The 18,872-nt window shown below is 41.3% G+C and overlaps 1 protein-coding gene across 1 annotated transcript in view; it reads right to left on the bottom strand.

The window, feature by feature from the left end:
• The window catches only part of EXOC4 (exocyst complex component 4), a 499,321-nt gene that overhangs the window by 160,326 nt on the left and 320,123 nt on the right, over positions 1–18,872 (bottom strand). The window contains exon 11 of the mRNA XM_044279994.1: positions 14,797–15,016. Within this exon, the coding sequence (XP_044135929.1) occupies positions 14,797–15,016 (220 nt within the window). The remainder of the gene's footprint in view (positions 1–14,796; positions 15,017–18,872) is intronic.

The following is an 18,872-nucleotide window of genomic DNA, read 5'->3' on the forward strand; positions in this document are numbered from 1 at the left end:
CCACTTTTGGGCTACGGTTGACAAGTGTGTACCTATATTGACAATATGATATGGCACTTTCTTCTGTGATGTCCGCATTGAGGTCCTGTGTCCATATGATGGCTGCTTATGGAGGGTTATATGATCAAGCAGATCACTCAGCCGCCTCCATTTTAACACACTGCAGCTGCACTAAGCTTCTAACACTGCCGATGACAGATGCAAAAAAAATTGAATTGTGGAGATTTTATCTGCCTATTCACATGACTCCCACATCAACAGCCATTTTATGGACGGGACCTCCATATGGAGAATGCAAAAGACTTGGCCAACAAGGGGACATTTATGAAATGTATTAAAGGTGCAGAATGTCAACAAATGCTACATTAGTAAGTGCCATATAATCATCTTACAAACACAGTGGTCAACAGTAGCCAGAAAGTGGTCAACCTCTTTAAACCGCCTCTGGACCGCCTAACGCAGATTCGCGTTCCGGAGGTGGCAGCCCTGCGCAGAGTCACGCATATATGCGTCATCTCGCGCGAGCCGAGATTTCCTGTGAACGCACGCACGCGCGTTCACAGGATCGGAAGGTAAGCGAGTGGATCTCCAGCCTGCCAGCGGCGATCGTTCGCTGGCAGGCTGGAGATACGATTTTTTTAACCCCTAACAGGTATATTAGACGCTGTTTTGATAACAGCGTCTAATATACCTGCTACCTGGTCCTCTGGTGGTCCCTTTTGTTTGGATCGACCACCAGAGGACACAGGTAGCTGTGTAAAGTAGCACCAAACACCACTACACTACACCCCCCCCCCCTGTAACTTATTAACCCCTTATGAACCACTGATCACCCCATATAGACTCCCTGATCACCCCCCTGTCATTGATCACCCCCCTGTAAGGCTCCATTCAGACGTCCGTATGATTTTTACGGATCCACGGATACATGGATCGGATCCGCAAAACACGTACGGACGTCTGAATGGAGCCTTACAGGGGGGTGATCAATGACAGGGGGGTGATCACCTCATATACACTCCCTGGTCACCCCCTGTCATTGATCAACCCCCTGTAAGGCTCCATTCAGACGTCCGTATGATTTTTACGGATCCACGGATACATGGATCGGATCCGCAAAACACGTACGGACGTCTGAATGGAGCCTTACAGGGGGGTGATCAATGACAGGGGGGTGATCACCTCATATACACTCCCTGGTCACCCCCTGTTATTGATCACCCCCCTGTCATTGATTACCCCCCTGTAAGGCTCCATGCGGATCCGATCCATGTATCCGTGGATCCGTAAAAATCATACGGACGTCTGAATGGAGCCTTACAGGGGGGTGATCAATGACAAGGGGGTGATCACCCATATAGACTCCCTGATCACCCCCTGTCATTGATCACCTTCCTGTCATTGATTACCCCCCTGTAAGGCTCCATTCAGATGTCCATATGATTTTTACGGATCCACGGATACATGGATCGGATCCGCAAAACACATACAGACGTCTGAATGGAGCCTTACAGGGGGGTGATCAATGACAGGGGGGTGATCAGGGAGTCTATATGGGTGATCACCCCCTTGTCATTGATCACCCCCCTGTAAGGCTCTATTCAGACGTCTGCATGTGTTTTGCGGATCCGATCCATGTATCCGTGGACCCGTAAAAATCATACGGACGTCTGAATGGAGCCTTACAGGGGGGTGATCAATGACAGGGGGGTGATCAGGGAGTCTATATGGGTGATCACCCCCCTGTCATTGATCACCCCCCTGTAAGGCTCCATTCAGACATTTTTTTGGCCCAAGTTAGCGGAAATATATTTTTTTTTTTCTTACAAAGTCTCATATTCCACTAACTTGTGTCAAAAAATAAAATCTCACATGAACTCACCATACCCCTCACGGAATCCAAATGCGTAAAATTTTTTAGACATTTATATTCCAGACTTCTTCTCACGCTTTAGGGCCCCTAAAATGCCAGGGCAGTATAAATACCCCACATGTGACCCCATTTCAGAAAGAAGACACCCCAAGGTATTCCGTGAGGGGCATATTGAGTCTGTGAAAGATTTACATTTTTGTCCCAAGTTAGCGGAAAGGGAGACTTTGTGAGAAAATACAAACAAAAAAAAAAAACAATTTCCGCTAACTTGTGCCAAAAAAAAAATATTTCTATGAACTCGCCATGCCCCTCATTGAATACCTTGGGGTGTCTTCTTTCCAAAATGGGGTCACATGTGGGGTATTTATACTGCCCTGGCATTTTAGGGGCCCGAAAGCGTGAGAAGAAGTCTGGGATCCAAATGTCTAAAAATGCCCTCCTAAAAGGAATTTGTGCCGCTTTGCGCATCTAGGCTGCAAAAAAGTGTCACACATGTGGTATCGCCGTACTCAGGAAAAGTTGAGGAATGTGTTTTGGGGTGTTATTTTACATATACCCATGCTGGGCAAGATAAATATCTTGGTCAAATGCCAACTTTGTATAAAAAAATGGGAAAAGTTGTCTTTTGCCAAGATATTTCTCTCACCCAGCATGGGTATATGTAAAATGACACCCCAAAACACATTCCCCAACTTGTCCTGAGTACGGCGATACCACATGTGTGACACCTTTTTGCCGCCTAGGTGGGCAAAGGGGCACACATTCCAAAGAGCACCTTCGGATTTCACAGGTCATTTTTTACACATTTTGATTTCAAACTACTTACCACACATTAGGGCCCCTAGAATGCCAGGGCAGTATAACTACCCCACAAGTGACCCCATTTTGGAAAGAAGACACCCCAAGGTATTCCGTGAGGGGCATGGCAAGTTCCTAGAATTTTTTATTTTTTGTCACAAGTTAGCGGAAAATTATGATTTTTTTTTTTCCTTACAAAGTCTCATATTCCACTAACTTGTGACAAAAAATAAAAAATTCTAGGAACTCGCCATGCCCCTCACGGAATACCTTGGGGTGTCTTCTTTCCAAAATGGGGTCACTTGTGGCGTAGTTATACTGCCATGGCAATTTAGGGGCCCTAATGTGTGCGAAGTAGTTCGAAATCAAAATCTGTAAAAAATGGCCGGTGAAATCCTAAAGGTGCTCTTTGGAATGTGTGCCCCTTTGCCCACCTAGGCTGCAAAAAAGTGTCACACATGTGGTATCGCCGTACTCAGGAGAAGTTGGGCAATGTGTTTTGGGGTGTCTTATTTCACATATACCCATGCTGGGTGAGATAAATATCTTGGTCAAATGCCAACTTTGTATAAAAATTTTTTGTCTTTTGCCAAGATATTTCTCTCACCCAGCATGGGTATATGTAAAATGACACCCCAAATCACATCCCCCAACTTCTCCTGAGTACGGCGATACCAGATGTGTGACACTTTTTTGCAGCCTAGGTGGGCAAAGGGGCACACATTCCAAAGAGCACCTTTCAGATTTCACCGGTCATTTTTTTACAGATTTTGATTTCAAACTTCTTCTCACGTATATGGGCCCCTAAAATGCCAGGGCAGTATAACTACCCCATAAGTGACCCCATTTTGGAAAGAAGACACCCCAAGGTATTCCGTGAGGGGCATGGCAAGTTCCTAGAATTTTTTATTTTTTGTCACAAGTTAGCGGAAAATTATGATTTTTTTTTTTTCCTTACAAAGTCTCATATTCCACTAACTTGTGACAAAAAATAAAAAATTCTAGGAACTCGCCATGCCCCTCACGGAATACCTTGGGGTGTCTTCTTTCCAAAATGGGGTCACTTGTGGCGTAGTTATACTGCCATGGCAATTTAGGGGCCCTAATGTGTGCGAAGTAGTTCGAAATCAAAATCTGTAAAAAATGGCCGGTGAAATCCTAAAGGTGCTCTTTGGAATGTGTGCCCCTTTGCCCACCTAGGCTGCAAAAAAGTGTCACACATGTGGTATCGCCGTACTCAGGAGAAGTTGGGCAATGTGTTTTGGGGTGTCTTATTTCACATATACCCATGCTGGGTGAGATAAATATCTTGGTCAAATGCCAACTTTGTATAAAAAAATGTTGTCTTTTGCCAAGATATTTCTCTCACCCAGCATGGGTATATGTAAAATGACACCCCAAATCACATCCCCCAACTTCTCCTGAGTACGGCGATACCAGATGTGTGACACTTTTTTGCAGCCTAGGTGGGCAAAGGGGCACACATTCCAAAGAGCACCTTTCAGATTTCACCGGTCATTTTTTACAGATTTTGATTTCAAACTTCTTCTCACGTATATGGGCCCCTAAAATGCCAGGGCAGTATAACTACCCCATAAGTGACCCCATTTTGGAAAGAAGACACCCCAAGGTATTTTGTGATGGGCATAGTGAGTTCATGGAAGTTTTTATTTTTTGTCACAAGTTAGTGGAATATGAGACTTTGTAAGAAAAAAAAAATAATCATTTTCCGCTAACTTGTGACAAAAAATAAAAAGTTCTATGAACTCACTATGCCCATCAGTGAATACCTTAGGGTGTCTACTTTCCGAAATGGGGTCATTTGTGGGGTGTTTGTACTGTCTGGGCATTGTAGAACCTCAGGAAACATGACAGGTGCTCAGAAAGTCAGAGCTGCTTCAAAAAGCGGAAATTCACATTTTTGTACCATAGTTTGTAAACGCTATAACTTTTACCCAAACCATTTTTTTTTTACCCAAACTATTTTTTTTATCAAAGACATGTAGAACAATAAATTTATCGAAAAATGTATATATGGATGTCGTTTTTTTTTTTGCAAAATTTTACAACTTAAAGTGAAAAATGTCATTTTTTTGCAAAAAAATCGTTAAATTTCGATTAATAACAAAAAAAGTAAAAATGTCAGCAGCAATGAAATACCACCAAATGAAAGCTCTATTAGTGAGAAGAAAAGGAGGTAAAATTCCTTTGGGTGTTAAGTTGCATGACCGAGCAATAAACGGTGAAAGTAGTGTAGTGCAGAAGTGTAAAAAGTGGCCTGGTCATTAAGGGGGTTTCAGCTAGCGGGGTTGAAGTGGTTAAATGCCGCTCCAGCACAGATGGTCCTATGGTCCTCTGCTGTACCAGCATGTCACTGCTGTAGCCAATCACTGGCCACAATGGGAGTGCCAGAATGTATGGCATGTGGTGCTGTGATGTAAACCAAGAACGATGGAGGACCATTAGAGCATTGGCACTCGGGTGGATGGGTTTTTAAGAGGAGAGTAAGTGACCTTTGTCAGGAGCCAGAACTATCCAGGACTACATCAGAAGAAGGGCTCCACTTCTCTAAGTTATAAAAGGTATAGACACTCCACTTATACAAGCCAGAGTGTCGGGACAGTTCAATATTATTGCTGCTTTCTGATGTCAGAATAAGAAAATTAGGTATAGTCAGCAAAAATTTTATGATTTTGAACAAAACACTGGTTTAACTAAGAAATTTGGGTTCTGAAACAGTAGCGTTGCCCTCGAATAGATAGTTTTTCTATATAAAGTTGCTCATATTGGTTATTCACAAGTCCAGAGTTTTAAAATCTGAATATGGATATAAGCTTAATATTTTAAACTAAATCTCTACACTGGTAGATGAATATTATATGTGTTAGTACACAGCGCATGATATGATGGGGCATACTTGCTTGCATTTAATAGCCGTGGGTTAAAAGACCGATTGGCCAAAGCTACACTGAACGGTTTGCACCCTCCTCACTCCGCAGAGTTACAAACACTCCTCAAATCAATTTTCTCATCTTAGGTCAACACATTGTTCAAGACGAAGCTTCATTTTCTTCCTACAAATATTTCTCCGGATGCAGGTGTAAAATAAATCAAATTTTCCTGGTTTTAGATTGCCTTTTTCAACTGCAGTTTCATCAACTCTGGTCAGTTGCGATGTCAGGCTTCATTTAAAGGAGACGCCCTTTCTCTCAGCTGCGTATCTAAGATTAGAGCGAATGGAGATGGGAGATGTGAGCGACACATTCTGTGCTCCTCTCTATCCGAGTTGCATTTGAATGACAGCTGGATCTCTATTGTAAGAGAGCTTATTACAAAAAAAAGATCAAATGTAGCTCAGGTCCCAGAACGATGACTGGCAGCAGGTCAATGAGTTGACATTTCCATGTCAGCAGCCCACCAATACCCTAAGGAGTGTTCAGAAAACAGCATGCAATATTCTACTAGCAGCACCTTGATAATTCCATTAATATGGGTCATATACTGCAATCTAAATGTAATTACTTTAATTCCATCTGCTCACATGGACAAAAACATTTGGAGCCTTGTAATTTGCTTCTTCTTTATTGTAGATGCAAATCATGGAAAATCATAAGTTCCTTCTCGCATATTACTTCAATACCGTCCACTATATAAACTGGCTTTATTTTCTGATTGCTGATTGTTTTTATTTTATGTTATGTACATGACTATGGAGGCAGCCATCTTACCAAAGCTGCTGTTAACAGCAACCACATGGCCCATAGACACAATAGTCAGGAGGTGACATCAGTGACTTCTATGGGAGAGTCTTCTAGCCATGCTCTGTGACCTGTACAGAGGTCAATGTACAAGGAAAGAAGAGATGAGCTTTGACAATCACCTACTACTGTGAATGGTGGATCCGGTGGTATCTATATACAGGTAAACCTGCCTGTCATGACATGAATGCTGATAAGGGATCTTCATAGAATAGATCAGTCTATTATTAGTCTTAGTGGCCAGTGAAAAAACTACAGGACTTTCGGATTTTTTTGTAAATATAGTGACATGAAAAATGAACAAAAGAAAGCAAACATCAAACCATGGAAGTTGACTAAGCCAGAATGTTATGCTTTAAATATATGTCTATCTGCAGGGGTTTTGGAGAACAGAAATGAAACTGTGACCCACAGCCCTGCCGTGTTCCCTGCCAGATCTCTATTTTTGTCAAAAATGTAGGCTGAAGACCCAAAATATCAGTTTTGTATTAGGGCTAGACCAGGGATCGGAGTCTAGGGAAAAGTGTGTTCTTCATCCTTAACCCCGAAAGAAGGAATGGACTTCCACAAAGACAGTTACCAGGTTTCTACACCTGGAGTATTCTGCATTAGCAACAGTAGACGCAAGCACACGCAGGAGTTTCAGATTACAGTGCCACATCAGCAGGCCAGAATAGTCAGCCTCAGAGAGAAAGCAAACACTGAGGCAGCGAGACATTAGTTAGTGCGAAGTACAGGCAGATGTTATGATGGCATCAGAAAAGAGAACGAGAAAAACAAACACAGATTCATAAATGTAAAAAGCAAATTCACACCAAAGCAGACTGGAGCCAAATGACCCAGAGAGGTGAGCAAAGGACCAAAGGGTGGGCTCACACGTAGGTATTTAGTGGTGTTTTTGTGAACTTTTGGAGGTTTTAGTGGTGTTTTTTTTTTTTTTTTCATCCGTGGTTTTTTATGCTTTTTTTTAGTAAAAATGCTAGCTTGAGATTATAGTTAAAAGTCTATGGGAAATATGAAACACGGGACACACAAGCATTTTTTGTTAGTGTTTTTCTTAAATAGATGGCATTTTTGGGGCTGTCTATCATTTGTTTAATTATGCAGCATACTAAATACTTTTTGTGTTTGGTTTTCTTTTTTCCACGGGTATTTTGACATGTCCTTCTCCATAGGGAATAAAATCCCAGAAAAAAAAAAAAGGGTTCACACAGTTACCGGTATTTATTTAAAAAAGGCACCATAAGAAACACATGGCAGCAGAAGCCTCTTTTAATCACCGTGCCCAATTGTCTGTTTACTAGGAATTTAGGTGACAGTAACTAAGTTGATTTTAACTAGGTCTCAAATATTAACTCTTCCCGCTACAATGGTCACAAATGACATAATCCCTCACAAATAATGGTCGGATTTACTTCTACATTTTCTTGCATTCTGTACAACAAAACTGTATGAGAACATGTTATATATCATTGTTGAAACCGAGTAAAAGATCCTCTGTGCAGGTCCATAGTACACCATGTGTCAAAGACCTTTTAAAGGATTTTCTCATAAATTATGTAAGCTGTACTGTGTGAGTGAAAGAAAATTACATTTTTATATCATGAGTAGATCAGTGGAGCAAAGGTTAAGAACAAGTACCTTTTATAGCCAAAACTTTTCTGAGGGAAACTATTGATCACTACTTCAGCTGACAACCTGCTCCAACATTAGTGCTTGAATGTGCAGAAATGAGAACTCACGCGGGTTTACACCGAGACAAGAAAATCAATGTGTCAGCCTAGGAAGAAATGCGGGCATAGTCTGTCGATCAGAGGGGAACGTGGGTTACTGCCAGGGAAATGTTCTACAGTGGAAACACCATGTTGAGTGTACTGTCCAAGCTGTCACTGAATGGTGCTCATTTCATGGGGCAATGGAGAAGGGCAAGTGCACAATTTTAACCCGACACAGAGCGAGTTTGAACTGCAGCTGGGAAGAAATGTGTGCGAAAAACCCTTGAAATATTGCAATTTAATGCTTAAAAAAAGAGACATCAAAATATATCAGACAGAAGATCGTTCAGCGTTGTTTTGCTGAACACCATAGCATTATGAAAACATTGTCTTCTTCACCTGACTGGGAAGATCTTAATACATTGTGGCTGCATTAGCTGACAAATATAGTATATGGGCAACCATTCGAGGCAGAAAATCTCATATGGTGAACAGGTAGACAACCAGCAGTCCCAATCCAGATGGATGAAGAATGAATTCCCCCATGTCAATAAAAAGCCAAAATGACAATACATAATTTCATGTATATACAAATTAAGGTAGTGTCATCTTGAGTGTTGCAATATGAGTAAATCATTCATTTTCTAGTAGGTTGGTTAAAAGTTACATCCGGTTGGTTCAGAGGTAATCTCAATAAAATATTTTTTATCAATTTGCTAAATTGCTCGGAATGCAAGTACAAGAAATCTAGCATTATTATTTATAATCAGGGAAAATAATTCATATGGCCAAAAGTATGTGGACATTTCTTCTAGTGATCACTTCAGCTAAAATCCCTTGTTAGCAGAAGAATTTGTACAAATACCTATATGATATACATACAAAATATATCCCACAGTGGTAATTATACTGAAGAGGCAGTGCAGTGGCTACCACTGTTGCCTTGCAGTGCTGGGCCTCTTGGTTTGAATCCTACCAAAGGTAACATATCTAAATTGAGATTGTATGCTCTCCTTGGGTTTGCATGGGTTTTGTCTGGGTATTCTGGCTCACCCTCACACTCCAAAAACTTATAACCACCACTGGTACATCTCAAAGCTTGACTGGAATCCATTGGCACGAAGGTCTGCTCCATTATGAGCGCACACTCATCAAGCTCATTATACCTGTATTAGGTGGCACATCAGGGGAAAAGGGGGGGTACAGAATCAAGATCTTATTTAGCGTTCCTAGGTCAGTCTCAGCAGAACTACACATGCAGTGTGGCAGTTAATAGTGCTATAGCACCTAAAACTTCAGCACGAAAACTGAATTCAGAACTTCATGGATTAGCTTTTTAAAGAGTGATGAATGTTTCACCATCCAGCAGTTTGGCAGCTAAATCTTGGTCTGGAGAATGCCTTGAAAATGCTTTCTGCACAAAAGTGTAAAACCAGGAATAATGGTGTTTAAATTATGGTTTTAACTAGTGTCGGCTCCTTAGTTCCTGTGAAGGTAAACTTTAAAGGATCACTGGTCAAAAATACAAAAAAATAAAATAAAATCAGCCATCACCTTACTTTCTGCTCCCTTTTATTTCCTGCTACTACTGATTTTCCACATTGTAGCATCTAGTGGCTCCATGACACCAAAGCCAATAAAGGAAGTCTGCTGTACAGCAATTACCCCTCAGTACATACATGTCAGTAGGTGGTGCACATAGCTAAGCCCCTCAGAAGAGAAAATGTGAAACAAGTGTGAATGATGTGTCATGGAACCTGAGAAACATAAACCTGAGGTCATTTTACATCCTCACTTTCTACCAGCCTCATCATCACTGGTGTCCTGTTAGTATCCTGCAGGGGAGTAGTCATCATTGTAGCCTTATGTGATAATATCTGGGTATAGTTCTTACACTGAAGTGGCTCAGGAAAGCACTGCTCTGAAGTTAAGGCAGCATAGGCTTCAGCTACGGCCTAGTAGAGCAAAGCAAGGAATCTCTGGAATGGCACCACTCAAGTGAATACACTTTGGGAGCATGTACAGCTCCATGACTTTGGTCAAGGGATTCATTTTTAGTTTTTGCCTGAAGGGATTGTTTTACATATATATAATTCTAGAAAACTGACAATGTCCCCACACATAAAGCCTGGATTCTGTTCTCAGGTTAGTTCATCAATATCACATCTGCGGGGGTCCAGCTCCCGGCAACCTTGTCTATTAGCATTCGGAAAGGGGCTGTAGTGTTCTGTGAGCACTTAAGCCTATTCCTAGGCCAGTGTCATCATCACACATCGGTTACATGGCCTAGGCGCAGCTCAGTCCTATTCAAGTGAATGGGGCTGAGCTCCAATACCGAGGACAGCCGCTGTACAATGTAGAATGCTGTGCCTGCAAATCAATGAAGAGACTGCATTGCTCACCGGAGGTCTGGTTAGAGAAGTGGCCTTTTCAAACAGCTGATCGGCAGGGGAGTTGGACACCCACTGATTGTATGCTGATGAGCTATCTGGAGCATATGCCATCAATATTAAATTCCCGTATAACCCCTTTAACCCCTTAAGGACACAGCCTTTTTACACCTTAGGACCAGGCCATTTTTTGCAAATCTGACCAGAGTCACTTTAAGTGCTGATAACTTTAAAACGCTTTGACTTATCCAGGCCGTTCTGAGATTGTTTTTTTGTCACATATTGTACTTCATGACACTGGTAAAATGAAGTAAAAAAAAATATTTTTTTTGCACCAAAAAATACCTAATTTAACAAAAATTTGGAAAAATTTGTAAATTTCAAAGTTTCAGTTTCTCTACTTTTGTAATACATAGTAATACCCCTAAAAATTGTGATGCCTTTACATTCCCCATATGTCTACTTCATGTTTGAATTATTTTGGGAATGATATTTTATTTTTTGGGGATGTTACAAGGCTTAGAAGTTTAGAAGCAAATCTTGAAATTTTTCGGAAATTTACAAAAACCAAATTTTTAGGGACCACTACAGCTCTGAAGTCACTTTGCGAGGCTTACATAATAGAAACCACCCAAAAATGCCCCCATTCTATAAACTACACCCCTCAAGGTATTCAAAACTGATTTTACAAACTTCGTTAACCCTTTAGGTGTTGCACAAGAGTTATTGGCAAATGGGGATGAAATTTGAGAATTTCATTTTTTGGCTAATTTTCCATTTTAACCCATTTTTTCCACTAACAAAGCAAGGGTTAACAGCCAAACAAGACTGTATCTTTATTGCCCTGACTCTGCCGTTTACAGAAACACCCTATATGTGGCCGTAAACTACTGTACGGCCACACAGCGGGGCGTAGAGTGAAAGGTGCGCCATATGGTTTTTGGAAGGCAGGTTTTGCTGGACTGTTTTTTTGACACCATGTCCCATTTGAAGCCCCCCTGATGCAACCCTAGAGTAGAAACTCCATAAAAGTGACCCCCATCTAAGAAACTACACCCCTCAAGGTATTCAAAACTGATTTTACAAAGTTTGTTAACCCTTTAGGTGTTGCACAAGATTTAATGGAAAATAGAGATACAATTTCAAAATTTCACTTTTTTGGCAGATTTTCCATTTTAATATTTTTTTTCCAGTTACAAAGCAAGGGTTAACAGCAAAACAAAACTCATTATTTATGGCCCTGATTCTGTAGTTTACAGAAACACCCCATATGTGGTCGTAAACTGCTGTACGGGCACACGGCAGGGCGCAGAAGGAAAGGAATGCCATACGGTTTTTGGAAGGCAGATTTTGCTGGACTGTTTTTTTTACACCATGTCCCATTTGAAGCCCCCTGATGCAACCCTAGAGTAGAAACTCCATAAAAGTGACCCCATCTAAGAAACTACACCCCTCAAGGTATTCAAAACTGATTTTACAAAGTTTGTTAACCCTTTAGGTGTTGCACAAGATTTAATGGAAAATAGAGATACAATTTCAAAATTTCACTTTTTTGGCAGATTTTCCATTTTAATATTTTTTTTCCAGTTACAAAGCAAGGGTTAACAGCAAAACAAAACTCATTATTTATGGCCCTGATTCTGTAGTTTACAGAAACACCCCATATGTGGTCATAAACTGCTGTACGGGCACACGGCAGGGCGCAGAAGGAAAGGAATGCCATACGTTTTTTGGAAGGCAGATTTTGCTGGACTGGTTTTATTGACACCATGTCCCATTTGAAGCCCCCCTGATGCACCCCTAGAGTAGAAACTCCAAAAAAGTGACCCCATTTTAGAAACTACGGAATAAGGTGGCAGTTTTGTTGGTACTAGTTTAGGGTACATATGATTTTTGGTTGCTCTATATTACACTTTTTGTGCGGCAAGGTAACAAGAAATAGCTTTTTTGGCACCGTTTTTTTTTTTTGTTATTTACAACATTCATCTGACCGGTTAGATCATGTGGTAATTTTATAGAGCAGGTTGTCACGGATGCGGCGATACCTAATATGTATACAAATTTTTTTATTTATGTAAGTTTTACACAATGAATTAATTTTTAAAACAAAAAAAAGTTTTAGTGTCTCCATAGTCTAAGAGCCATAGTTTTTTCAGTTTTTGGGCGATTATCTCAAGTAGGGTCTCATTTTTTGCGGGATGAGATTACGGTTTTATTGGCACTATTTTGGGGTGCATATGACTTTTTGATCGCTTGCTGTTACACTTTTTGTGAAGTAAGATGACAAAAAATTGCTTTTTTTACACCGTTTTTTTTTTTTTTTTTTACGGTGGTCACCTGAGGGGTTAGATCATGTGATATTTTTATAGAGCCGGTCGATACGGACGCGGCGATACCTAATATGTATACTTTTTTTATTTATGTAAGTTTTACACAATGATTTCATTTTTGAAACAAAAAAAATCATGTTTTAGTGTTTCCATAGTCTAAGAGCCATAGTTTTTTCAGTTTTGGGGCGATTATCTTGGGTAGGGTATGATTTTTGCGGGATGAGATGACGGTTTGATTGTTACAATTTTGGAGTACATACAACTTTTTTGATCACTTTTATTAACTTTTTTGGGAAGTAAGGTGGGCAAAATTTCAATTTCATCATAGTTTTTAATTTTTTATTTTTATGGCGTTCACCGTTTGGGTAAAGTAACATGACCGTTTTATAGATCAGGTCGTTACGGACGCGGCGATACCAAACATGTGTAGGGAATTTAATTTTTTTTATTTTTAATCAGTGATAAATGTGTTTTTTGATTTTTACTTTATTTTCACTTTTTTTCACTTTCTTTTTGACCCAGACCCACTTGGTTCTTGAAGATCCAGTGGGTCTGATGTCTGTATAATACAGTACAGTACAATATATAGTACTTTACTGTATTTTACACTTTGTCTGAACAGATCTATGCCTTTCAGCACAGATCTGTTCAGCACCATGGACAGCAGGACGCCTGAGAGGCGTCCTGTTGCCATGGGAACCTTCCCCGTCTGCTCAGTTATGGTCAGAACTGCGCAGACGGGGAAGGGTAAGGACGGGGCTCTGGGGGGGCTGCCTGGGAGCTCTCTCCCTCTCCATTCGGGGGGCTGCAAAGGCACAGCAGCCCCCCGATGGGAGAGGGAGGGAGCTCCCTGCGCTGTTAACCTTTTCCATACAGCGGTCCGTACGGACCGCGGTATGGAAAGGGTTAAACGGCTGACATCGCAGCACAGATGTCAGCCGTTTATACCAGGGTGCCAGCAATGTGCTGGCACCCTGGTATACCCACTAGAAACCAACGATTATTCAAGGGGAGGCGGGCGGGGGATCGCGATCCCGCCTACCGCACCGCCCGCCTCCCGCACCCCTCCCCCTGCACCTCCCACCGTGCTCAAATAACTTAGGGGTGCAGGGGGGAGGGATGCAGGAACATTTTTGGAATCCTAAAGTTTCTGATCCCCGCGGTCAGGGACCGCGGGGATCAGAAACTGCAGAAATCGCAGCAAACCGCAGGTCTGAATTGACCTGCGGTTTGCCGCGATCGCCGACATGGGGGGGTCACGGGACCCCCCCGCGCATTTAGCCTAGGTGCCTGCTCAATGATTTGAGCAGGCACCGGGTTCCGATCACTGCCAGCCGCACGGCAGTGATCAGAAATACACAGGGCGTACATGTACGCCCTGTGTCCTTAAGTACCAGGGCACAAGGGCGTACCTGTACGCCCTATGTCCTTAAGAGGTTAAAGGGGACCTAAACCTTTGGTGAAACCATGATCATGCAGAAATGCTTCTCAGAGTGTTCTCTACTGTCGTGTTTGGGTGCCAAACTGCTTGTCCGTGCACTAGGAGGCTTTTTTTCTCTCACCCTAAGGCCCCATTCACACGTCTGCAATTTTGTTCCGAATTGCGGACCCATTAATTTCTATAGGGCAGAACGATGTGCTGCCCGGATACGGAATTGCGGACCCGCACTTCCTGGTCCGCAATTCCGTTCGCGAAAAAAATGAAACATGTCCTATTCTTGTCCGCAATTGCGGACAAGAATAGGCATATTCTATTAGTGTCGGCAATGTGCGGTCCGCAAAATGCGGAACACACATTGCCAGTGTCCGTGTTTTGCGGATCCGTAAAACACGTTACAGACGTGTGGATGGGGTCTAAAGAGGACCAGGTGAGCTGATCCACACACACTGATTGCTTACCTTACTGTTAACTAGAAAAGCATTCTTATATACCTGTAACAGTGGCCGTTGGACTCCCAAAATTTTCATTGTATCGGCATTAGCCAACAGCTTCAACGGATCTGACACCTTGGTGACGCCTTCGATTTCCTTGTTGATCTCCGCTAATACCTGATTTAGGAAGATGTTCTTGATGTACATAGTGAGAAACTCTCGCAAGGGACATTGTTTTGTTGGTCCAAATCCAATGGCATGCTCAATCTCTTGAATAAATCTGAAACGATACAGCAAAAAGAGAAACGGGTCATTGTTTCCATTATAACTAATATACTGCACTGGTTCTGCCATTTACAATACACTCAACAATTGAATAATCAATGACAACTTGTTTAGCTGATGAACGATAGTTACTACAATCATTTGCTCCTCCATAAAGTTTCATTGTTTGTCGGTAGCACATCCCTACTGACAAACAATGCATTTTAGTACTGCATATATGATTGGATCAGCTAACAATTACCAATGATTGTCCTTATTGTCTGCCTATGTGAATGAGCCCTTACACTCAACAAAAACCTCATGTCCAACTCCTCCACAGAAGACATAACCCAATGTCCACGAAGGACCAAATTACTTATTTACTCTTAATGTTTAAGGTGAAATCCAAACTGCATATTCAGCATTTCATATGAAGCAGAATATAATTTAAGAATAATTGATGCTAATCACTTAAATCCATCTCAATCATTTCCAGTCTTCATGCAGTAATGATAGATGTGTTTATATCCCACGAGTCCTGCACATGTATAAATGCACCTGTACCTAGGGTCATCAGAAACGGATTCTGCCAGCTGTGGTTTAAATGTGCCTTTGATGTGTAAATGGTGTGGTCCTTCACAGAAGCTTAATGTCATATCCAGGTTTAAACACAAAATGCCCCCACTATTTCAAATAGTTAAATCTGCCTACAAAGAAGATGTCCTGATATTTTTGGAAAACAGCATTTTAAGGGGGCTGTGCAGCCAGTACATATTGATGACCTATCCTCAGGACTGGTCATCAATATCTGATCAGTGGGGGTCCAACTTCCAACACCTCTGCCAATCAGCTGTTTTAAGAGTGGGTGGCACTTCCGCTTTGGAATTGCACTGTGCATCATCTCGGAACTATTGGCAGCGCAGTGTAATTGCAAGTGCTTGTTCCAGTGCTTTGAATGGGATGAGCGCTTGTAATTACAGTGCGCCTCCGCTGCAAGGAGGGGGTGACATGGAGTGTAATCTTGAAGAGGAAGTGCCGCCTCCTCTTCAAACAGATGATTAGTGGGAGTGCAGGGGATTGGATGCCAACCAATCAGACATTGATGACCTATCCTGAGGATAGGCCATAAATATGTACTGGCTGCACAACCCCTTTAACATGAAAAACTTCAAAGCTTAGGAAAAAATATCAGCCTTCAGCTACTACACTGTAAATGTTATAAAGAAAAAAGGAAAATCAGAGCCACGAAAAAAGGAAAATAAATATTATATTTAATTAAGACTGCGGCCCCTGTCTAAAAAGTGGCACAAATTGGCACAATTTGGGTTTCTACATTTTCTTCCCAACTTACTCGAAAAGGGGATGGGGCTAGTTGAAAGGGGTGTAGCCTAAGATGCAAAATTGTGCCCAAATTTTGGTGCTAAATTCTGTTTCAAAGTCAGACAACTGATAGTTGGTATAGAGGCAGACAAATATGTATATCCCTGATCCAGATTTATCATCCAGCCTGGGCCATGGGCAGTAGAGCAAGGCAACAAAAAGTAAAAAGAACAGCACATTATAAATACTGTACACTATAATATGCTCTCAGAAGCAGCGTCTAAGAACAGTTAAACAGGTGACGCTTGGTTACATGAACATATGGTTATTGTACACATTTTAAAGCAGTTGTGAGATAGCCGGGAGGTGGGGTTAGGGGTATTTAGGATGAATTACACTTGCGATGCTAGTTGGCGCATGCTGGGTTAGAGCTGGGAATAGCTCTCCTCCAGTGAAATCCCTGCTGTTTGTACATAAATGCAGCAATCCACAGTAGACGCACAGCTTCTCGTCTTGCTACATCAGTGCTCTGTTTCTCAGCAGCTGCCTTTATTATTCCCATCGACAAGTTATTTCTCCCTGTGGTCTTTCCTTGCATTAAAAGGAAAAGTTTGGCAGCGCTGCATACCATGAACAGAAAAAGATTTGTAACACAAAGTTCTAGAACCCATTACAAAGATGTACAGGCTTACAAATTTACTTTACAGGCGTGAGTACTATAAACTAAAAAGAAGAGCAATAGATAGAATGGGGAGAGGAGAGAACGATGAGGTGGCGGAAGCACATGAATGACATGGCCAGTGGTTGATCGCTGAAGTCAAGATCAGCAAACGAAGATCATTAGGATAACGGGACAAGAGTGCTAGAGAACGTGGCTGCTTCTGAAGGGGTTTACCGATAGGTCAGATAATTCCTTATTTTTTCAATTGGCCTTTATTAAAAATATTGAGCTGTTCTGTCACAAAGGGTTAACTGTTTTTCTAACTGTGTTACTGGTACTTTCACTTTGTGCTGGTCATCTAATAACCCTTCTGTCTAAACTACTAAGAGGTCATAAACACTTATTTAAGCCACATTGTTATCAGTAAGATAAGACTTGAGCTATAATGAGTGTTTAGAAGGTTATGTAGCAGACATAAGGAGTCCGCCTGCTCCTGGTCTAACAGAAAATCCAAAGGGTGCTACTAGTGCATGTCAGCTCTGTACAGGAAAAAAAAAAGGAATCCCAATTGTAAAATAAATTGCTCAAAATGAGTACAATGCAATAATAATACAAAAATTGTCCCCAAAGGTGTATATAGCCTCTAAATGTTTTCCAGAATGGCTATAAAGCGTCATATACCAGGGCCTTTCATCTGTGGTATATTACTATTATAATTATTAAAGGGCCATTCATTCCATGGTGTTGTACATATGAAAAAGGTGCAAATGAAAGTGGAAGGCTTAAACATGATGTAAAGAGAGAACTAAACAACATATTTCTCAACTGTATGGTGTGAACCAAGCCCAAACACATATGACGGGACAACAACTGATCCCTAGTAACAAAGGACATTATAATACAATGACTTGGGGAGGGGGGGGGGGGGTTAGTCCTAGGACAAACCATATGAGCACTTATTCATGTATACAACCAACAGATAAAATGGCAAAAAGTAGAAAGCACAAAATGGCTGGTACAAATCACTCTTACAACAAACAAGCACAATATACTGACTAATTATTTACGTACATTTTTATTTTTTGCGACAACAACACAAGTTTTTCTTTTCTTACAATGAATTTTCCAGTAGTTATGTGAGGCAGTAGAAATACTGCAGGCATACACAGTTATATAAAAATGAGGACTGCACTTTGTGGTCTACATGTCAGTGCAGAGCATTGGAAGATCGTGAAATCTGGGTGGGCTGAGTGCTACTTATCGGCTTTCAATTCCCATATAAGCAACACAAGCTTCTGGGAGTGTGGACTTCATTATTATCAGATTAGTTATGCTACAGTTGCCTGCGCTTCTGCAGGCTTATTTCAATCAGATAATATCGGTATAATAACTGGCTTTGTGTCTGTCAATCCAATTACTTCCTACATTGAATGTGCCGACATTCTATTAAAACTCACAGACACATGTCAGGCTTTATTATTACCATCCGATTGTATAATTAGCTTCTACGGTGAGCATGCTTATCAGTGGAATCAAAGTTTGCCACCTCCCGGTACAGAGAGGGAAAAAAAAAAAAAAATGCGATAAAACAGATATACAGTCCTGACCAAAAGTTCAAGACCACTTGAAAAATGGCAAAAAATCGTATTTGGCTGGATCTTAACAAGGTTCCAAGTAGAGCTTCAACATGCAACAAGAAGAAATGGGAGTGAGACGAAACATTTTTTGAGCATTCAATTTAATAAAAACAACGAATAAACTGAAACAGGCTGTTTTTCAGCTGATGAAAATTTTAGGACCAAGCCTCCAAAGAAAAATAACTGAACCCCCCCCCCCCAAAACAGAAAGCCAACTTCCAAACATGAACTCAGTAAAGAGTAGCTCCGCCGTT

This window comes from Bufo gargarizans, chromosome 2 (assembly GCF_014858855.1).
Source record: "Bufo gargarizans isolate SCDJY-AF-19 chromosome 2, ASM1485885v1, whole genome shotgun sequence".
Taxonomy (NCBI): domain Eukaryota; kingdom Metazoa; phylum Chordata; class Amphibia; order Anura; family Bufonidae; genus Bufo; species Bufo gargarizans.